Source organism: Megascapheus bottae, chromosome 13 (assembly GCF_031878675.1).
Source record: "Megascapheus bottae isolate mThoBot1 chromosome 13, mThoBot2.hap1, whole genome shotgun sequence".
In the NCBI taxonomy this organism is placed as follows: domain Eukaryota; kingdom Metazoa; phylum Chordata; class Mammalia; order Rodentia; family Geomyidae; genus Megascapheus; species Megascapheus bottae.
The window spans coordinates 12,549,554-12,573,423 of record NC_143521.1 but is presented as its reverse complement, the minus strand read 5'-3'; the positions used below and the strand labels follow the sequence as shown (position 1 = coordinate 12,573,423).

The 23,870-nt window shown below is 38.4% G+C and overlaps 1 protein-coding gene across 2 annotated transcripts in view; it reads right to left on the bottom strand.

Moving 5' to 3' along the window:
• Rasgef1b (RasGEF domain family member 1B) overlaps positions 1-23,870 on the bottom strand; it is a 537,873-nt gene that overhangs the window by 129,712 nt on the left and 384,291 nt on the right. For both annotated transcript variants that reach the window (XM_090343353.1, XM_090343354.1), the window contains exon 4: positions 14,835-14,915. In XM_090343353.1, the coding sequence (XP_090199479.1) occupies positions 14,835-14,915 (81 nt within the window). The remainder of the gene's footprint in view (positions 1-14,834; positions 14,916-23,870) is intronic.

Genomic DNA, 23,870 nt, shown 5'->3' with positions numbered 1-23,870 from the left:
CATCATGCTATGGATCATGTCTTTTAGTGATGTTACAATCAATGATGGCTTCAGATGTTGTTAGCTTGATACAAGCTTAACAAAGTTTCCAGTGACTATACATATGCACATTCATTTACTTATTCCTTCATTCATTCATTATGTACGAAACTGAATTCAGGGTCTTATGCTTAAGGAGTATTATTTACCACTGAGTTACACCCCTGGCCCGGAACTAAGAGTTTTAACAATTACAGGCAACTGTTGGTTAAAGGATTCTAATACTTTTTTATTGTAATAGGATTCTAATACTTTTAAGCTAAATTGAAGTCATATTTTATTATCACATTAGATCATTAAATAATCACAAGTATTTTTCTAGAATTTTATTTTTTTCTGGCAAGAGATTAACCATCTGGAATTCACTTCCCTGTAAAGTGAGATGAAGATTTAAATGGATTCCTTCTAGGGAGGAAAAAAAATGTGTTTTAAAAAGACAAATAGCCAAAAATGGCCATTCCCACACCACATACCTGGTGTTTTTCTAAGGGGAATCCCACACTGTTTTCCCAGTACTCAGTAATTTTCCCAGTGTCCTGGAACTGGAACAGAGACTTTCTCTGTAGAGCCCCTATAGCAGCTTTTAGTCTGAGAGGACATCTGAGAGCACACAATGTCTGTGGCATCTTATAGGACATAGCATTTCTGCCTCAGAATGGGAAGCTAAGATTTCATGATTTTTCTGGGGTTTTGTTCCATCAGTAAGTTTTTAATTCTTGAATGTCAGCTTTTTGTTTATGCAAACCATCATTTTGCCATTGAGGGAAATAACCTTGAAAAATCTGTATGCATGTTACAATGACTCAAACTTAAGCAGAAGTAGTCCCATTTCCTTTCCCTTTCTTTAAGGAAAAAAAGTGAATATATTCACTTCTTTCCAAATGTTGGCACTCTGTATTTGCCCCTCAAATTAGCCAAAAACAAATATATTGTTAGGGAAATTATTCTGACAATCTCTTTATGCCTTAGAGCAAATTGGCATAAGATACTTGACCTTAATAAAGAATAACTCTAATCTTGCCTGCATTTACCTATGATCCTGATTTCAATAGCTTTATTATCTCTTTTTCCCAATACTTTCACCTTTCTACTCTGCAAATTCAAACCAAGTTTAATCTCATATAGGAACATTTTACTGATGGTAGTCATTCCAAATCTTTATGCTCTTTAAATTATGGCTCTTAAGAAACAGAATGGTATAATTTATTATGTATTTTTCTCTTACTGTTTTGTTCTTATCATATTTCCCTTTGTATCATTAGTGTAAAGGTGATGTACAGAGGGTCAAAAATACACAAGTCAGGTCGTGAGGACATTTTTTTTTATCATCCACACTGGTGTTTTATTATAACTCAGAAAAAAACAGAATGGGCAAGAATTAACAATCTCAAGCAACAGATCACTAGCGGTTAATTCAATATAAAGGACAAAACTAGACATTTGGGGCTTACTCATCAAAATTCTAAAGATTCTTCTCTTTATGTACCCACCAAAGAACCAGAATTGGTGCAGTGGATCAAGTGGTAGAAAGCTACTTTTCAACATAGTGTCTAGTGAATACCACTGCTGCATTAGTTCACACTTGTCCCATCATTTCTCTGCTCCCTACTACCCTCTTGAAAACAGATAAACTTACATATAAGACAAAAGTACAGACACCAAAAATGGCAACAAAGGAGATAAAGCAAACAAAAAGACAAGAAGCAGAATAACATAAAACCTCTTTTTTTTCCATTTCCTCGAATTCATTTTGATAATAATTTGATATGACCATATCCCCATAGCTATTGAACCTCTGTGATCCTCTCCTAAGAATATCCTGCTTTGGTCTCACTGTGTGACTATCTAGAGACCTGTGTAATTTATCCTGTCCAAGTATACATTTTGTCTTTTGCCATCTGATGTGTTTGCTTGTAGATTTATAGGCACTTTCTAGTTACAACCATTGAGGGAAACCATGTAACCGATGTTTCCTTGGTTCTGGCTTTCCTGACTCATATAATTTTCCCAAGTCTTCCCATTCTTTATGAAGGGAGCAATTCTTTTTGATGAAAGCATAGAATGCCATCATAATGTGGTTGCTGTGGTTGTCTTTCTACACCATGAGAGCAAATATGGTAGGCTGAACAGAAATCTAGTTTTAGAGCTTATTCGATAGAAAGTCTGGTGATAATTTTAAAATATAATTTTGATGATGTGACTATCAAATGCACATATGGCATGATCTTAGGAGCATAATAGATTGGAAAACTGACCACTTTTCATGTCTTTGCATATGAAAACCCTTTAAATAGGCTTTACATGAAGAAATAGTCCATTTTTCAAACCTTGGGTTTTGCAGACTGCAACTCATTTTGGAGTGATAGCTTCTGACCTTGACTTGTGAGGCCTTTCTGTGTTTTATTTGTGCTCATGAAACCCATTGTGCACCAGTGGATATGCTAAGGCTCGCTCCACTGGAAAATGAGAGACCATGTGTGTACTTGCCAAGTCAGGAGAGATACTTCTACACAAACGCTTCTCTCAACCTGAAAGCTGACAACAGGTGCATTATATTTTTTTATTATAATTAACAGAGGAGTTACATTTATATTCACCAGATAGATGAAGCATTATTTCACACACAGTGATACCCCTTCTCATGTTTTTGTCCCTATTTCCCTCCCCCCACCACTTCCCCTCATCTTGTTTTCCCCCCTTCCCTTTCCTATTTCAAATAAACAAATAAATGGATATACAATATAGCAGATAACAAGGTAAGATACTGTAACAATATGAGAATAACCAAGGGACAACAAAAGCGATGAGAAATAACATAATACATTAAGAACAGCATTCACTCATTATATAGCTCTTGTTTCCATATCCTGGAGGTCACAGGTGCATTATTAAGCCCAGGAAAATCCAGAAAGGCCACTGAGCTGAGCTCAGTCTCACTGCTGACACACAAGTTGAACTAATTTTTTAATATTATAATCCACTAAATTTAGAGTGGTCTGATATATAGATAATGTTAACAGATACATGGAGAAAATAAGAAATGATCCTAAGAGATTTCAGCATTCTAGAATAGCAAACCAAATTACTGAAATAAAATAATGCTGCATTAGGTATAAAGATCCAGGTTCAAGTTCAAAATGCCAATTGTGTGGAAATAGAACCAGTGTATCAACACATTTTTAGTGGTTTTGGTTGACCACAAGCATATGATTCAATCTTGAGTTTCCACATTTCCAACAAAGCTAATTTTATATAGAATACATTTATTATATAAAAGCCTAAAATAGTTACCACAATGCCAAAGTCATCATAGATAAAAATTCATCTCATGTAAGAAAATATGAAAGTCAATTGTGTATTCCACAGAGAGATTGAAGGGTTAGAGTGGACAAGAGAAGCAGCTTCATCTATGTGAAAAGGAAATGGGACATGTTTCATGACATCCTACTGAAAATTAGGGTCTCTTGATCCATATCAACATTGAGAAGAAGTTGAATTATAGAAGACATAATAATGAAGTCCACAGAACATGAAATCACAGCTCAGTCTTCTACTTACCAGAGTGTGATGCTCGTAAAATGGAGGTAAATTATGTTTTATAAAGTTTGGGGACAAAGATGCTTGCTTCAGTGTCTGGAGCATAGTATCTACTCCACAAATGTTATTACTATCATCAAGGGTAAGAGCAATATAAACATGAAATGAACTGCTTTAAGAAGTAGAAAGCCTCAAGCTAACTCTGGGATAGGGAAACATGAGACTTACCCTTATGGTTGTTAATTTTAATGTACAGTGTGAAGTTATTTCTTTACTCTTTTTCTTTTTCTTCCCCCTTACGGTTTATCTCCTGTTGTTGCTGTGTCTGACTTTGGTACGTGGTGCAATGTATATACATTTATTTGTTTATTTGAATTAGGGATGGGAAGGTGGAAAACAAGAGGACAAAGGATGAACCAGTGTAACAGTGATATTCACAAGACAATATGTTGGAAATGAACTTTACAAATTGGAAGAGGGTGGGGGAAGAAAAATGGGAATGAAAAGATGGGAAGGGGTAACAATGTTCAAGAAGTAATGTACTCCCTACTTTATGAATGTAAGTGTAACTCCTCTATACATCGCCCAGGTAAAAACATAAAATAAAATTTTAGAAAAGGAAGTAGGAAGCCTCTCTCATTGGATATATGCCTCTCACAGAAGGCATGGTACATGTTTGTAGAGGGGGTGGGAAATTGGAGTGGTATTTTAATTACTTTTCAACATGGAATAGGTCTTTTATGTCCCTTAGACTTAAATAACCTTTGTCTCTTCCAAAAATAACTAGAGGTATTAACTAAATGAAATTCATCAAATATACCTGATAAAACTTTATATAATTGTGACTGTATGCTCTCCCTGCAGTGAGAGTTGTTCTACACTGAAATAAATGTGTATGTGGATTTTCATTTTTAAAAATTTCATATCCTGGGCCGGGAGTTTGGCCTAGTGGTTAAAGTGCTTGCCTAGCATGCATGAAGACCCGGGTTCGATTCCTTGGTACCACATACATAGAAAAAAGCTGGAAGTGGTGCTGAGGCTCAAGTGGTAGAGCTCTAGCATTGAGAAAGTCCAAGGACATTGCTCAGGCCCTGAGCTCAAGCCCAGGACTGGCAAAAAAAAAAAAACAAAAACAAAAAAAATTTCATATCCTCTGGAAAAAATGCTATGCAAATTTATTTTTATAAATATTTGTGTTGACAATTTCAGTCCTGCAGACTCAACTTTGGATGGTATTCATCTATGCAAAGGCCTTGTCTTTTCATATTTGGTCTTTCCAAGTAGAATGCCTGATTTTAAATAGGTTAGGTATTTTCAAGATACAAGAAGCCTAACTTTCTTTCACAATTAATATCAAAGTATGAACTCAGCTGGGAACTAGGGGCTCGCATCTACAATACTAACTACCTGGGAGAATGAGAGTAGGAATACTGTGCTTCTACCTCAGGTAGAAGAGACTGTGAGAGGCTGCCTCAATGGACAAAGCTGGATGTGGCAGCAACCCATCCCAGCTCTAAAAGTAAGTCTAAAATAGGCAGATAGCAGTCCTGGCAGAAAATCAGAATATAATTAGTACAAATAATGGCTGGAGATATGGATAAGTGGTAGTGTGCCTGCCTAACCTATATGAGGCTCTGAATTCAAACTGCAGCACTGCCTCAAATAAAACGAAACACAAAAATCCAAGCTGCAGCCAGTCCCGCGCTCTTTCCTTCTCTTTATAGATATAGCAACTGGGAATGCAGGCCACAATGATTCTCAGTTTCTAACAGCCTAGCAGGGAGTTCTAACTTCCACTATTTAATGAACTAGACCTGGCACAATCACCTAAACTGGGTACTACACCTATCTTCGAAATCTAGAGTTCAATGAGCTCTGGGTTCAGGATATAAGCTGAAGTAAATAGACAGGTATTCATAGGAACAAACAGCATTATTTTTTTTCCAATCCTGAGGTCTTGAACTTAGGGCCTGGGTACTGTCCCTGAGCTTTTTCCATTCAAGGATAGTACTCTCCACTAAGAGCCACAGTCCCATTTCTGGTTTTCTACTGCTTAATTTAAGCAAAATTTCACAGACTTTTGTGCCTGGGCTGGCTTTGAACTGGGATCCTCAGACCTCAGCCTCCTGAGTAGCTGGGATTACAGGTGTGAGCCACCAGCTCCTGGCTACCAAGTAGGATTTCTAGACCATTCTATTTAATGCCTAGTATGTGAAACAGTTATTACCCAGAGGAGACAATACCCATAAAATCAATGCTATAACAGAAAATGCCAAGTATAGTTTCAACTGAGAATAAAGATTTAAATAGAAGACATGAAGAAGAGGTGAGTTATAAGCTAGACTGAGAGAGAAGAGGGAATCAGGAAGGAGGACGTGAAAGGAACAGACAATGGCACAGCTGTGACAGAGAGCAGAGCAGCGCTGGAATGAGCAGGCAGTGGTAGCTCAGCCTAGAAGGGTAAATTCCTCCACATGCCTCCTCCTACCCTCTAGGAAGATTCAAACAAATGCAGTATCCATGAGGAAGTCAATTGACAGTTGAGTCAAACTAATTTAAAAGTCTGTATCCACAGGAGGCTTGCAGAAGGCCTTAGAATCATCAGGATGGGGAAAGAGAGAATGCGATGTGAAGGACACTCAGAACCATCTGAGTTTGGTGGATGAGAAAAGGGGAGAGGAAGAATGAATGGCCAATGTAGCTGGCTTGAATTGTTGGGTAGATAGATATACCAACCACTGAGAAGGAAGAAAATTCACAGAGCAAGAAGCACATGGGAAAGGAAATATAACAAATTAATTTTAAACATGCTGAATAAGTGATTTGATCAAATAAGGAAAATATAATCAAAGAGAGATTCTTTGTTTTCTTTTTCTTTTTGCCAGTCCTGGGGCTTGAACTCAGGGCCTGAGCACTATCCTTGGGTTTTTTCCTCAAAGCTAGCACTCTGCCACTTGAGCCATAGCAATTCTTTTTTTCCATATATTTTTATTGTAATTAATAGAAGGGTTACATTATATTCACCAGACAGAAGGTGCATTACTTCACATTGACACCCTTTCTCATGTCTTGGTCCCCATTCCCCTCTCCCCACCCCCGCCCCTCATCTTGTTTTTCCCGCTTCCCTATCCGATTTCAAATAAGCATATATACAATATATCAGATAACAAGGTAAAAGAGTTAGAGGTACTCCTGAGGTCCTGTAAGAGACTGCAGTTAAGCTGAAGGTGGAACAGTCATTTCTGTGCTCCTACTAGCTAAGGAGAAGAGGGAAACTGAGTCAAGCACTGTTGAAGGCAAGTCAGAGGAGCTGGAATGTGTTCTTTGAGCCTGACAGGGTTTTCCCACCGATCCTGACAAGATGTTTTTCATAGATGCAACAAAGGATGGAAACAAGTTCCATCTTAAGAAACAACCACAAACAACACTCTCTCCCTCCCTCCACTCTTCTCTCTCTCTCTTCCTACTTTATTTAAAACATAATGGTTCTTAGGCCAACTCTCTTTGAAAGAGCTTAGTGTAAAACTTAATTTCTGACATTTGAATGAATGGAGCCCTTTAAAATGAATAGGGCCTCTTATAAATTATCATTATGTAAGCAGCTGATTTTAAAGTTGATGTTTACTAAGGAAATCATTCAATTTTGGAAGGCATTTAGTGAAAAGCAGTTCAAACCCAGGGAGTCAAAAAACATGGACCCCAGATTCAACAATTTGGGGATTACTTTTTCTATTACTCCATCTATTTAGCAAGCATCTACTATGTGGAAAGTATCCATTTGGTCCCTGGGGACATAATGAATAAACACAGTCCTATTCCTTCACTGTGCAGGTAAAGAGAATGCCATCCGATGAAAAGAACAGATATTCAATGAACCAACCTCAACACATAAAATACTGAAATAAATGTTCACAATGGCACAAGCAAAGTTCTTTGGGAGCCAAATGTAACTCCCATTTCTCATGAAATGCAGAAAGTGACCTTTAAAAGCACAGACACAATTGGGGAGTTCATAGCTTCACTAATTCCCTGCTTACTCTCCACCCCATAAACTTTTATGCAACTTGCTCTCTATTCACTTCATTCATACTCATTTATTTTAACAAGCATCCGAAGGGTCTATATACAAAAACTTAACAGGCATTCCTAGCAAGTTATTATTTCAGCTACACCCTCAGATTTATGGCGATTCTTTCCTTAGACTAAACCTTAATGGTATTTAATAAATAGTACATTGGCTCTTTTCATTGAGTGTATCAGTGATCTTAGCATTCAAATTCATAGCCTGCTGCATTTAGTAAGCACTGAGCTTCTTTCTTCCAGCAAAGATGAACTGGGACACCGAAATACATTGGGTATCTTCTGAAGACTACCTCTGAATATTTGGATCTGAGTAACCTTGTGGTGGCATTCCTGTAGCAAACACTCCCTTTAAAGTTCTTTGGGAAGCAACTGCCTTAAAGGGTCTGCTTAAGCTACGTGCTCACACATTATTTCCTATTGGTACAGAGTTGCTATTTAAGAGTGGAGCTGGTTGGAAAACGAAAATCTAAGTCAGGTTAACTGTAGCCAGAGTGACCGCTGATGTAAGTCAGGTCAGACACTTCTTTGGCATCCTTCTTGCATCCTCTCAGGAAACTAATTATATTTCAGCTAGAAACAAGGAAAGGTTCCATCTTGCCAGCATGTGGGTAAGGCATAGGCGCTGGAGTTAGTGAGTCTGGATCTGGGCACCACATCTACTATTTATTAGTTGTCTGACCTTGAACCAGTTGTTTATAACCTACGCTTCATCTGCAAAATGATTAAGTGAGGTGCTGTCTATAAAATCTTATGATCATGTTTGGCACAGAGTCTTCAAACAATGGTAGCTATTATTATAATAATTATTATTGCTGTTACAATTTGCACCAAGGTGTCCTGGATTGCTTTTTATAGCTCTGCATCACATATGGTATGCACTGTGTCTGTTTATTTCTTAGCAGAGGCTTGGCTAGCTTCTAGCTTGGAATGTAGTATTTCCAAGAAGTGCTCCTTTGGATTTTTCAAAGTTACCAGAACATTAAAAAAGTGATAAAACTACACTAACTCTATGGATGATTGTGTAGGACCATTTCTCAGAGTTCAATGTTTTTCTGACTGGTGTAAAAAGAGAAAATATATTTTCTATGGAATTGGTGGCACTCTTTCCCCCACTTCCATGTAGAATGAATTTTCATTTCAATTCTCTTAATAATATAGCAGCAGTATAATTAGCATTGGCATTTTTCAGCTGGGTTCTGGGAGATAAATTGGGGCAGTGTTAGTGGAAAATATCAGTACATTGAGACAAGGAAAAAATAGGGAATCTCTATATAATACAAACAAATTTCTGCACATTATATAGTTGCAAATCTGTGCATGCACACACACTTATATCTGTGTGCATGTGTATGTGCATTCAGTCTACGCATAACATATTATATATTTTATCCATTATAGACATGCTACAAAGCAAGAACAAGAAAACAAAAATGAGTTTTGTTTCTTACGTTGATTACTCCCCACTTTTATAATACGTAGTCATGGACATGCTTCATATAAAATATTTATCTAAGTAAACTCCAGGAAATGGAAGCAAGAGCTTTTTTCTTTGTTGCTGTTTTTGCTTTTGTTTCCCTTGGTCTTGTTTGCCCATTTATCTCTCTTTGGGAAGGTAAGAGAGGGCATACAACTTGTGGGTGGGGCCAGGAAGGAAAAACTGGGAGAGAGCAAAGGAAGGGGTGATATTGTTCAAAAAGAAATTTTATCTGACTTACGGAACTGTAAGCTCTCTGCTGATTAACTTTATAATAACAATACAAATGGATGAAATGAAAAAAATGTGGTAGATCTATTAGATAGATTCTAGAGATAGTAATTGTTCCAATTTATTTTCTGTGACTTTTAGGGCTGAGCAATGAGTACTGTTGTGTTACAGGAGAAAATAAATTGAACTGCCATTTATTTATGTTTATTACATCTTATTGAAACTCTTCTAAGCTTGTAAAAATTGTTTATAAGGACATCTTGCCTGGGCGGAACAGACTTCATATTCTTAGGTATTAGTTTATGGTTTTTAACCAGCTGACTTCCTGAGAGTAAAACTAATATAGTAAAATTTACACTACTTATAGGGATTGTAGGATTAACTTCTGGTATCTAAATTTAAGGGATATTGCATAGTGTATATTACACACATATATAAATATATATAACACATATTTCATATATAACTATATAGTATATATATCACATATATTACATATATATATATTACTTTGAATTATTTATTTAATATTTACCGGACTGTACTAATGACACTGATTTTAAAAGCTCATTGTCTTTAATGGGCCTATAACATGGAACAGAAAATTATGATAACCATTATTCATAAGGATAAGATGAAAACAACTCAATAACAAACTAAACTTCTACATCCATTTAACCCTTGGTGTATACCTACTATTGACACAGCATCACGGCAAGCATTTCAGCAAAAGCAGGACTGAAAAAAAGTCTTGACCTAGATTTCAATGTGTGGCGATAGTAACAGTTGACTTTTTAGGGGGTTAATGTGCTAAGTCAAAACAAGTTCTTTACTGTTAAATAAAAGGAGAATGGATCGAGACTGTGGTATGAGAAAGTAATTCTCTCTTCTCATAACAGCTTGAGTGATGAAGCTAACACTGAAGCTGTAGTTCATGATATTTTCCCCAGGAAATTGAATTTGCTATCAAGAATGAAATAATAGACTATTAGGCCAAAAGCAGACATGAAGCTACCTGTAAATATTTCTATAGTAATACCATGAGCATCAAAAGAAATATAAACACTATTTAGCAGAAAATGGGCTCCACTCCTGCCCTTTACTTAAAGTGATTTCAGCAAAATTTGTTTACCTCCATCTTAAGATTTATTTCGAATTTACATACTAGTACCTTCTACCTTTACAACGTAATACACACAGCCAGAGTCCTTTCATCACCTTGTTCTCAGAGACTGAAGCTGGCTTCTCTGTGTCTCCTTCTTTATCTAGGCTGGATTTAGGAGATCCGTTTTAGCAACATAGCATCTTCCTTCCTTTAATTGCTATGCATTGTCCTGGGTCTGACCCCATCCTGAGCTGGATTGGATGCTGGATTCCTAAAACTCTCTCTTGGGCAGACAACTCCTCTCTGTTGCTGCTCCTGGTAATTGTGCATGGAGATATCATAGCAGTGACAGTAACAATGGTCAAAATAGTCTCAATCCAAACAAAATGGAAGGTGATTTATTTCCTTTTAAATCCTTAATGGCTGAGCACCACAAGCCAAGCAGCTTCTAGTAGCACAACTAGGATCCAGCCAGAAGAGGAGGATTTCCTCACGTAAGAAATCAGCTGTAAACTTCATACAGGACTTCGTCTCCTGTCCCACTGACTATATTCTAGGCATGTAATAACCTCTAGAAGCAATAAAGGATTAAAAACATAGTCATAAGCTAGGTGTACCTAGGCCCAAGTACAACTTCTGTTACTTTAGAAGAAGCAAGAAATAGAACTGTTGACTTGCATTTTCCTTCAGCTTATTACCAACATGAAAAAAAAAAAAAACCCATCAAGAAATATACCCTTCACCTTTTGTACAACTGTACCTTTGTACACCATGTTGACAATAAAATTAAATTTTAAAAAAGAGAGAGAAAAAAAGAAAGAAAAATACACCCTCCCCCATTTGCTAAGCTAAATAAATGTTCTTTAGGAGGAAAATTTACCCATCGCATTATTTTTTTCTAAAACTAAAAGGCTAAAGATTAATCTGGGAAAAGGACAATTCTAACTTCTTTCTTCCCATAGATGTCTTCAAATTTTGAAAGAAAGCAGCTCTGTGCCTTGTTGACACTGAGTCCACAAGTTCTTTTCTTTTTATCTCTTGTTTATTCAGTTACTTCCACCTGGTTCCTTCAGCTTCCCTTTTGCTCACCCAGAAACACAAAAGGTCTAGGGAGTTTGTTTATTTTTTTAAGCCACCTAATAACACTGCTATCCTGCCGTGCAATTTATCTTTGCATTTCCTTCTGCTCATGCCAAAATAATACATTCGAAGTACTGTTCTTTGGATCCAGGATACATTTACCTGTCACCTAAGTTCTTTCGAGAAAAGCAGATGGGCGTGGACAGGGTCCTGGGCAACCTCTCACCCTAACAGCTCTGCCTGCGATGAGTCCAAAAGTCAGAGCATTTTACTGGGTGGTTGGACTTGCACAATAGGCACAATGCCTTGCTGACACAAAAGCACCCTTGAGAAATTGTGTAGTAAAGACTAGCAAAGGAGTTTCATGCCATCCTCTAACATTACCTATTTTCCCAAAGCCCTGCTTTTATCTCCACTGTCAAATTCCCTTTCTGTCATCCACTTTGGATCTCTTGATAATTTATTGAAATCCTGAAATCCTTCTTTTATTTACTGGTAGCTTGTGCAACCTCCTGGGAATCACATGTTTAACATCAAACATGTTCAAGTACTCAGGCTTACTAATGCCTACAAATTACAAAGAAAAGTCCTCTAGTTTTGCCACTATGGAGTTTAGTGAGCTAAGTTTAGACTGAGTTTTCACATCACAGTTTAGCAGCTACAAAGGAAAGAAACACAGAGCTGCCAGGGTCATCCCTAGGAAATCCCAAGTCACATAGTTTTAGCATTTGCACACTTATTTACATAAATTTGTATGTTCCATTCAAAAGGCACTGACTCCAGTTATGTAAACTAAACCATTCTTCTTTTTCTGAGGGTGGATGATCAAATATCTAGATTTCTGCCCAACATGATTTTCTTTGGTGTTTTCTCCTCTAAGAGTTTCCTTCTTTATTTTTACCCTCTGATCATAATCATTGCAAAAAGTAGTTAGAATTTAGTTGTGCCATTAAAGTTGGTTCCAAAATGTTCTTTTCTGTAGAATGAACACACATTAGAACTCTGTTTTCCACCTGTACTTTTCACAAGACCCGTTCTCCACAGAAAGGAAACACTAGTTCCAGATTGAGCTAGGGCCCCAGATTTGAGACAGTAGGCAACCCTCGTGGTTCCTGCCTTAGACTCACAAGAAAAATGGTTGTTAGTGAGGAAGACAGTTTAGACTCTGAGCAGATTCTCCTTTAAATGCTACCTTCCTGTGGCCTCTTAATTGAAGGTTGACTCTGTTTCAATTTTCAATATCAATTCTCCCCTCAGGTAGATGGATATGAGTGACTACAATGTGAATTCATTATAGAAATTTACAGCAAAGGTATATACCCCAGAAACCAGGGCTATGAAAAAGGAAAGAGTAAGACTGTCATTTAGAAATAATTTCATTCCACCTGAGATGGCTCTAGTGACACTTCACAGAAATCCTGGCTGATAATCGCTGGGCAGGAGAAGCTGATCAGACTTTTTGCCCTTGTTGTTGTGGGGCTCGTACGAGCGGCCTGGGCACTATCCCTGAACTTTTTCACTCAAGGCTAGCACTCTATTACTTTGAGCCACAGCTCCACCTCTAGTTTTCTGGTGCTTAATTGGAGCTAAGAGGCTCACAGACTTTCCAGCAAGGCTACCGTTGAACCATGATCCTCAGATCTCAGCCTCGTAAGTAGCTAGGATTACAGGCATGAGCTGTGGGCAGCCAGCACTCTCTGATATTTTTATACTCCCATTCCTGCTCCTCATTAGGTCTAGAAAAACCACACAATAAACTGAGGTTCATTCATTGGATTGAAAAGCAATTCAGTCAATAAACCCCTCTGAAGTTCATAGACTTCTGAAGAGTCCTGGGAAATGGTTTTCCTCCCGCTCTACCAACAAAGTACTGGTTTATTTAGATCTTCTATGACCAAAGTAAACTACGTGGAGATGAAAGGGACAGCGGTGTCAAGCAGGGAATGTTGGAATCATTGCCAACACCTTTGGTGACATCTAGAGAGTACTTTTGTTTGTTGATGAGTTGGTCATCTTTAGGCCAAATGAAACTCTTCTCATTTTGAACTGAAGTCAGCAAAGGGGAAGAGCAAAGCTCACTGAACATAAGGTTCAGAGCACAGTCCCAGGAAGCTGTGGTTGCTCCTCTAGGCTTGTAGAAGGTCACCCCTGCTGACAGTGCAGCAGGAAAATGCCTCCTCAGGTCATACGAATTTCACACTGAACACAGCTGCTTGGGCAAGAATTCATAGCCAGCAAAATTATCACGAATTAGCAGGGAAATGAGATTCAGTTCCTTCTGAAAACTTAAATATGGGCGGTGCCCACAATCCATTTATTAAAAAAAAAATTCTGCTTGAAAAATTTCCATTTGTTTGTTTTGGCTTTTCCAGTGGCCTTGCTTTGTTTTAGTTGTAGGATTGCCTGTAATCTACAGATTTCCATGATGCAGGGAAGGACAGGAAAAGGGGAGACCCCAGACCCCTGGGGTACTTCTGCTAAAATCTCTGTGAAAAATATCTTTGAGCTACTCAGCAAAATTCTGCTTCCCTTCTAACCCAGCTCCCACTGCTTGAGTGAAACAAACTGGGGCTGGTTTCACTAGACTCACAATTCAGCTTTGCATGTATTCATACATTCAGTTCATTTACGTAGCCCATCCAATGCTTGGGAACACTGTAAACAAAATAAGTAAAAGGGAAGAAAACCTCCAGGGTACTAGCTCAAGGTCACATGGCCAGTGGTAGGCACAGCTAGGATTTAAACCAGGCAGGCTGCCTCCAGGAATTCCAGTCTTCCCATGGGCCTCTATAGTCCCTGGCAGGCATGTTAATCTGTGTCTCTAAGATAAGACTAGTAGCAGAACAGGCAGACATACACCCATAGCTTCTAAAGACAGTTATCTCTAATCCACAAGATGGCTTAACTGATCAATATTTTAAAACAAGATATTGTGTCTGCATGCCACCATATGATACCAGTAACTAGTGCTCAATCTCCTTCTAATAAAAACCAAGAGAAGCTGAGCCAAATTGCTGAGACCACAATAGTGGAAGAGGGTCGAGAGAACCCCACTGGGGTGGAAGTGAAGGCAGGTACGGGCCAGAGATTCACATTGCTATTTCTCTGGCACAAGAATTTGCCTAAGGCAAATCTCAGTAGTGTCAACCAAACAATTCAAATTTGGGATTTTATCCACCACATTTCTGAGAGTGATTTGTTTGGTTCAAATAGCTCAAAATAAAATTAAATAACAGTCAATGGGTTTACCCCATACTGGTCAACAAGAAATAGGTATATTCTTACTTTGGCAACTGGCTTGTCAATCAGAGGGCTTGTGAAGCAAGCTGAGCTTACACTGTTGTATACAGGTTTCCATGGCTGCTCCTGCAGGAGAGAGAACAGAAGAGACTTCAGGGACTTGGCTGACTTTCCGGCTGCACAGAGCCATTCCCCGCTATTCACAACAGTGCCTCAAGCACTGGAAGTTGACAGCTGGAACTCGAAATACCTGAGTCAGCATTCTGCACAGCTTTCGTCTGTCTGCAGTCTGTACAAACCCATTCGTCCTTGCACAGGGACAGATTTCAAAACCATTTATGACATTTTGAAGAAATCCATACACATGTGTTGACAAGGATTCATAATAATTTTAGCATTACCTCCGGAGATATTTTCGGACAACACAGATTAGATTGTGCATCTCTTCTTTTTTTTTCTTTTTTCAATAAAATTACTAATACTTCTTTGCCTAGAAATAATGACCACCTGTGATACATGTCGCATAATTTCCAAAGTTCTCAACATACTATTTATAATCCAAAGAACTCTACATACTTTTGTGGCTTCATCTCTACCTCTACCTCACAATTTACTCTAAGTATCATCAAAGATTCTGTTGTAGTAGTAGTGGATTTTGCGTGTGGGTAATAGAATCTAATGTATGTCTTTGTTTATGCTGCTCCTAGTTTCTAAAATGCCTTTTCTTTTTGCTTCCCTGTGAACTCCTAAATACATTATGAAAGAATAATCAGATGCCCAGGAAATATTTCAACCAGTCTTCTCCACTTCTACATAACCTTTGCCCTGACTCAGGGACCGTGGTGTCATTGCTGGAAACCTTGTCACAGTCCATTAGAAGAGCCAGTGAGGACACAGAACTCATGCTTGCTTGTCTTGAATCTAGCACCATTCCTATACATTAAACTTTTCCTTACTTAACAGAGTCTTTTTATGTCTGTATCAGGTTCCATAAACTAGCCAAACACTGACCACAATTCTTCACCTTCTTTTTCAGTCTTGTTAAGAGAGACATCAAGAGACTTGTTATTGAACAACAAGAAAAACCTTTAACTATAAATATCAATAAGCCTCATAAAATAAAAATAAACTTTAATAATGAATCAGCAAACATTGACCCATCTTCTCTTCTGCTGTTGGCTATGTTTCAGGAGGTAAAGGAAGATTTCCTAGTAGTGTTCGCGAAGAAATTGAGTCTGACCTCCCCAGAATCTTTTCTCCTGCTATAATAAATTATCTTACCTCCAGCTCAATGGGGAAAATTATTTGTTCCCTCAACCATAGTAGCCCTGCTTATAAATACGGTTTGTGTTATTCATATACAGGTCATGGGGTCTTTTGAGACTAATTGCAAAGCTATCTATGGCCTAAGAAGGTAAAGAATATTTTCTGAGAGAGGATCCTACAATTTTCCCTCAAGAGAAACCATGCAAACCTCCAGCTGTTTCCCGGGGTCAGAAAACAGGTTCTAATGGATGGATTCCGAGATGTGGATTGCTGTCCATTACGAGCTAAACTGAGACCAGCAACTCATTTCACAGGTCATGTTCCAGCCATCAAAGTGTAATTACCATCAAACCCCACCGGCTCAGGTACCAAGCATATTAGTGAATGCACGCATGAAAGTTCCAAAGGATCACATTACCAACTTCCACCTTGCAGAGATAAAAAGACATTAAATGGCACCAGGGAAAAGGCCAAAATACATCAACTTCAGACTGCAACTTTTTTTTTTAAATGAAAATCACAGTTGCTGTGCTGATGATCTGGAAACATGATTCTGCTTCTAGGAAGTCAATCTGCAGAAGTAATAGATGACTCTAAAGAACTCTGCCCTCCAGTCTGAGATTGGTCCAGTTGCTATGGCAACATGGACCCAGTTTTCTGAGGTAGAGGTTTATACAATCCAGTTTTCTTTAGACCAAACATTCAGCCCCTTGATACTTCTGCACTGAATATACATAAGATTAAAACAATCCAGCAGTTGCCAAACATAGCTTTCTGATGTATAAATTCTTTGTTTGGTGAGAAAAGTAAGTTACAATTCAGAAACATGTAGAAAAAGGGAATTTCTGAAATAAGTATATGCAAAGCAGAGTAGTGATTATTATTAAACAGTGTTTCGTTTTTACTATTCCTTGTTCTCATTCCAATCTTTCTCTACAGGGTTTTGTTTGGGAGGCTGGCATTTGCTTTCTTTTCCCTTTCTTTTCCTTTCCTTTCCTTTCCTTTCCTTTCCTTTCCTTTCCTTCCTTCCTCCTCCGTCTCTACCTTCCTTCCTTCCTTCCTTGCTTCCTTCTTTTCTTCCTCTCTCTTTTTTCTTTACTTTCTTCCTTTTCTTCTCCCTCCTTCCCACCCTCCTTCCCTCCCTCTCTTTCCTCTTTCCTTCCTCCCCTCTCCTTTCTCTCCTCTCTCCCCTCTCCACTCCTCTGTCTCCCTCTGTTCCTCTCTCCCTCTCTCCCTCTCTCCCATTCCTCAGCTTTAACTCAGGGCCTGTCTCATAGCTTTTGCAGTCAAGGCTACCACTAAAGTTAGACCTCCACTTCTGGGGATTTATTTTTGTGTATGACTAATTGAAAATGAGTCTTGCAGACTTTCCTTTTCTGACTGACTTTGAACTGTGGTCCTTATACTTTAGCCTCCTAAGTAGCTAGGATTACAGGCAAGAGCCGACAGTGCCCAGCTTGGTATTTACTTTTGTTTCCCTAATAACGCACCACATGATGAATGAGGATTTGTGGGTGCTGTCGATGTATTCAGAACTAGGAAAACTGAATAGAGAATTACAGAAAAGTTGTTGAAGCGCCCCCCTAACAAATTAGTCATTTTCTCCAGATCTCTACACAATGGGAGCAATCACTGCCCACTTATCTTCTCATGATAACACTCAAAGCATTCAAAAACCAGAAAGAAAAAAGGTACAGAGCTTCTCAGAGACCTTCATAGAAAATACAACTGGTATTAGTTTTCGTAGATGGGACTCCTAAAAGGAGAGCAAAGCCAAGAAGCCTTTGAACTGTAATTATAACCTTTACTGCTTATCTTGGTGCCTGAAATATAAGAACAATTCCTGGGGCAAAAGGACAGAAGCAGTCCAGGATTTAAGCAGGAAAGAAGGGATCATCTGGCAGCCTGGCTGGCTGACTAAGCACTGTGACCCGGCCAGGTGGCACCTGCTTAGGGGCTATCACTGGGAAGCTCAAAAGATCTTAAAAATTCTGAAGGAAAGAGGCATCTTCTCTCAGAAATCTGACCTTACACTCTCTTTCTCCTTTAAAAACAGAAAACAGGCAGTTAATGACTATCACCTTCCTATCCTTTTCCATGAGGCTTGGAGGAAAAGTGCTCTTTGGGTGGAGAAGCATCTTCTATGTTAATAATTTCAATTCCTTTATCTAACTTCATTCTGTCACATTATTTTCATCTTTTTCTTTGAGACAAGCGTAACCACATCTTGCATCTGTGAATGCATGTGCTTTTAAAGAGCTGTGAAGAAATCAGCCTGCCATTCCTCACAACGCTCAAATGCCACGAACTGCTTCTGGAACCTGGGATGCTCAGAGAACGATGACATTTCCAACACTCAGTGGGAAAGGAAGAAGAAGAAAGTTCCTGGAGCAGGATGGATGTGTCTCTGATAACTGATATTTTCCTGGCCCCTGCTCTTCCTGCCCCAACCTGCTGGCTTAAGTTCCTTAATGACTTGGGCTCTCCACACCCATCCCAGTAAGAGCGCCTTCCTTGGAAGGGTCAAGTACACAGATGCAGGGTGAGGTGGCCTTGGGAAAGGAGGAGAACTGGGTGGAGAGCAGTGACATGCTGACTCACTCAGGCTGCACCAGACTTCCTCCCATTTTGGTAAACTTGAGTACACTGTACATACTGCTGAATCCTCCACCTTTTTTTCCCCCTTGTTGGCTATTATTACAGACATATGAGCAGTGAAAGGGTCACGGGAAGAACAACTCTCAGGCATTCCAGTGTTAAGTTTCCTAAGCAAGGATTCTGCCGTGCAGACCCGGAGCGTCCCACCAGCCTCATTTCCCTGCAATGCTCTGCTACATTTTTGCATTTCAATCTCCTTGTCTTGGCTGTTTGCCCAAGTTGACTTCTTTTTTAAGTGTCTCCTGTGCACTTACCTTCCTTCCTATGGTTTCACACATCTTCCTTACCACCTGCACCTATCAGAAGCCTGACGTTATGTCAAACATTAAAACAAGTACTGTGGGAAACACTGCATCCCTATCAGTGGCACTGGGAAAGAAGAATGGACACGCCCCTCAGAGCCCCCCTGTATTCCTGGATCTCCTAAAGTCTTTATCCAAATGCGGATGTATTTAAGTCGAATACCACTTTGTATTACAATCTTGTGTCTACCTTGGATGAGAGGATTTTTTTCTAAGTTTATACTTAAAGTCTGGATTTATAGTGTTTATATCTACTCCATCTGCAAGGTAGTGTACAGTGTATTTGATAAGTTGATACTTTTTAGTGTTTCTCCTTTTCTTCCCCTACAGTTAAAAATATGCTTTCTTTTCATCTTTTATTTCTAAAAGTATAATTCCTGGAACAATGATGAAAACATTTCTATAGTTTTTTTTTATTATTTTTCAATCCTTTGTAATATACCAAGTGTATGATGTACACATGTATGAAGGTATGCTTACCACATACACACTAATCACCTGTATTTGTGTATGTATTGTGTATGTGTATGTGTGTGCATGTGTACGTATGTGAACAAGCATTAGTACTGGGACTTGGCCATTGGCCTCCCCTCTGTCCCTTTGCTTTTTCATTCAAGGCTGATTCTCTGCCACTTGGGTCACAGTTCTCCTTTTTATTTATGTATTTATTTATTTAGTGGTGAACTGCAGATCAGAATCTCATGGACTTTCCCATCTAGACTGGTTTTAAACCATAATTCTCAGATCTCAGCCTCCTGAGTAGTTAGGATTACAGGTATGAGCGCTGATGCCTGGCTCACCACTATTGTTAAAACAACAAATACATGATGAAAACATCATGTTTTGTTTTGTTTTGTTTTTCCATCTTGCCTTCCAGCTGAAGATACTAAGAGTCACAAAGGTTGTGTAACTCAATGGGGGATGATCAGTGACCTTTGATGACTTCATTCATTTAAAATGCTGCTCTATCCAACATCTCACTTCTTTCAGTCAGCAATTGCTTACTGGGTGTCTAGTATGTTATTTCTTCAGGCTGTGTCACAGAGAAACACTTACCATGGAGCTTGTAACATGCGATCAAATTCCATCTTTGTAATTTAGCTAGGAGAACTTGCATAAGTTTTTTTTTTGCTAAACCTCAGTTTCCCCTGATGTAAAATGGAATGATATCTATATTAGAAGCTTATATGAAATAAAATTGATATATTGTATATATGTTTATTCATGTATTTGAAAATGGGAAGGTCAGAGACAAACAAAACAAGTGGGAGGGGGTTCTGGGGGAGGGAAAGTAGGAGAAAAAATGGGAAGGGAGAAAAATGTTCAAGAAGTAATGTACCCAGTACCTGTTAATGTAACTGTAACCCTTCTGTACATTATCCCAACAATAAAATATTTTTTTAAAAAAAGAAAGAAATTGAAATTCCAGATAAGCATCAGGAGCTCAACGTGTAACCCTACCTACTTGACAGGCTAAGAAGATCATGGCTCAAATTCATCTTAGGGAAAAAAAAGTTTGTGAAACCCCTTTCTCAAACTATGATGGGCAGAGTATCAGCCGTCTGCCATCCTAATTACATGAGCGGCTCAGATCTGTAGGATTGCAGTGCTAGGCAAAGGCTTCCTTCAACAAAATAAGTTGGGTATGGAGACATATTCTTGTCATTCCAGTAAAGATGGAAAACCTATGATAGGCAGAAGCCCATCTTCACTCAAAAATTAAACATCAACCGGGGAGCCAGGTCTGAAACTGATTTGAGCCCAAGAATCAGCGAACTATTGGCCTGATCCTCACGTGCTGCTATTCTAATATCAGAGATGCTCTTCTCATTTTGACTATTGTCACTTAGGGGACTTACCATCTCTCTTCACATGGAAACTTAAAATACTAATTGGTTCATTTGGACATCTCAAATTTTCTTGGTTCTAATTAATTTCTTTTTTCTTTTTGGAGGAAGAGGGGAGAAAAAAATGGAGTGGTGTCAATTTTTTTCATATATTTAAAGAATCAAGAACTGGTTGTCTCATGGCATTTTAATGCAGTACACTTAATCTAGAACCCTTGTAGCTTTCAGATGTGGTTTATTTCTTATCTATTTGAATTCCTGTTTGGTTACTTGGCTTCCTATGGAAGTGAACTTAACAACCATATTTCTATATTCCATCTTGACTTTGTAAACTGTGGCTACTTGAAATGAAGTTTTGTCTGGGGTTAATGGATGAATGGTAGATATTTTTGGAGTGTCTCAAGGCAATAAGATGTATATTATTAAACTATAGATATTCTTAGTACAGTAAATTTATGCTGATACTTTTATTTTGCATAATTTTTACCTTTTTGTTAATATTTTCCTTCCTACCACTTTATTGGTTTTCCTCCTGAGCTACCCCTCCTTTCCCTTATTTATCTCCCAGTGTTTCGTTAAATTTAATTTAGGGTGCTTAGAAATTGCAAGTATGTATCCTTTTTTGATTTGTATTTTATTAGAATTTACACAAACAACTGGCTTTGTGAACTGTATTACTCCTGGTATCTTTAAAATATTGTGGGTGTTTTAATAAATGTTATATTTCCTTTTTGCACTCAAAAAAAACCTCAGAGCTGAAAATTTAATTAATTAATTAATTAAGCAAAGAAATGTACACTAAAAAAATGGCTGCTGCTATGTTTCATATTAATTTGTTATTCTCCCTAGGAGCCTTCTTACGAGTTAAGTAGGATGTATAAGATCCTCTATATAATTCTCTCTGCATAATATAGATTGCAGATTTCTATCCTTACTATCAATTAGCATATTATGCTCTTGGATCTGTAACTTGGCTCAGTGAGGTTTCACAATAAATTTTATATAAAGTATTTAGTTAAAAGACAGGTAATGTAAAAAAAAATTGTGGGTCATGGGGCTTGAACTCTTGGCCTTGGCACTGTCCATGCACTCTTCAACTGATTAAGTTACCCAGTCTGTGGTACATTAGCATGGTGTCCTTAGCAAAGGAATACATGGCATCTAAATAAAAAAAAAAGAATGAATTAATGAACAAATGAGAGAGAAAATGAGAATGCATCTAGGTATTACTGAGTAAGGCTTGCAGAGCAGAAGGCAATCAGCATAGGAAAGATTCCCAAATGAATTAGGAAGAGGGTGCAGCCATGACCAGCAACAAAACAATGTAGACATTTGAGTGGGTGGGGTTTGTATATCAGTACTGAGCTGGAATTTGTGATATCTGGTATATGAGATGCTGTTCAAAGTCAAGAAGGAGAGAAGTAAACAAATATTATTTTAAAGGGTGGCAAATACCAAGGAGAAAGGTATGCAGAAAGGCAGGGGAGCAAATGGAATCTCACCCACCCCAGAGAGAAGGAGGTGGCTGTTGCTGTGAGGTTTTTAGGGGGAGGTGGTACCTGTGCAAAGTACACAAAAACACTCAAAGCTAGACAAAGAAGTAGAGGAGAGGGTGGAAGAGAGGAAAGGAATATGAAAAATAGTTGTTTATAGTGGTCAATGCAAAAAAATGTCATTGAAAAAATGTCATGAATGCAAAGAAAGAAACTGAATTTTTGTATGAACCACAGGAATTTGATATTGTCAGGTCTTTCAAAGATATGGTAAAAGATAGCTCAATAAAGCGAGGCAGAAAGCATACAATTCTTTGTATAATACTGTTTGAATGGATTACCTAGTTTTGCAAAAGAAAACAGATGTATTTGAACAAGAGAGTTAGTGTGAACTAGGTAACTAAGTAGGCTGTGGTGGCCACAAACCAATTTAATTGGCTAATCATCTATATCAGCCTGGGAAAGTGGCAGAAAGGCTATTGAAGAGTTTGTACTTGAGAAATAGCATGTGTATATTAGACACGTATCTGGCTTTAGGAGAGAAGATGGAGTTTGGCTCACATTTTAAGTTTCAGTCTAGAGGCCAGGAGTTTGGCCTAGTGGTAGAGTGCTTGCCTAGCATGCATGAAAACCCAGGTTCGATTCCTCGGTACCACATACGTAGAAAAAAGCCAAAAATGGTGCTGAGGCTCAAGTGATAGAGCTCTAGCCTTGAGAAAATCTAAGGACAATGCTCAGACCCTGAGCTCAAGCCCAGGACTGGCTAAAAAAAAAGTTTCAGTCTATGGTTAACTGATTCCATCGCTTTTGGCTTAAAGAGACTAAACATTTCAAAGTCATAGCATAACATGGAATTAAAATAATCAGAATGCATGCATGGGTTTAGGCAAGAGAGACAAGCTGTGGACTACTGGTAAGAATTATAAAAGAAGATAAAGACACAGTTTTATTGCCAGAGGTATGAAAGATATTATTTACTTGAAGTAGTGTACACCTAAGTGACCTAAGGCACAAAGGAGACTCACCAATGTTATGCTCTTGTTTATTTGTTTTGGGTTTTTTTCCTTTTTTTTGGTCAGTCCTGGGGCTTGAACTCTGGGCCTGGGGGCTGTCCCTGGGCTCTTCAGATCAAGGCTCCTGCCCTACCCTTGAGCCACAGCCCCACTTCTGGTTTTCTGGTGACTAATTGGAGATGAGTCTCATGGTCTTTAGTGCCCAGGCTGGCTTTGAACCTCAATCTTCAAATCTCAGCCTCCTGAGTAGCTAGGATTACAGGTGTGAGCCACCAGCTCCCTGCTTGTTTTAATAAATGATTTTAATGTAAATTTTATACTACATTTGACTTTGTCCTTCCTTTTTATCTTAACTTGAACTTTCTATTACAGCCAAATGTTTCTGTTGTTCACCATACACATACCATGTGTATCTATGGCTTAGACTTCTTTGGAGGACGTCTCTTCTTGTCTACCATGGATGAACTGCTCATCCAAGCCTTCAGTTTCCTCATTTGCAAAA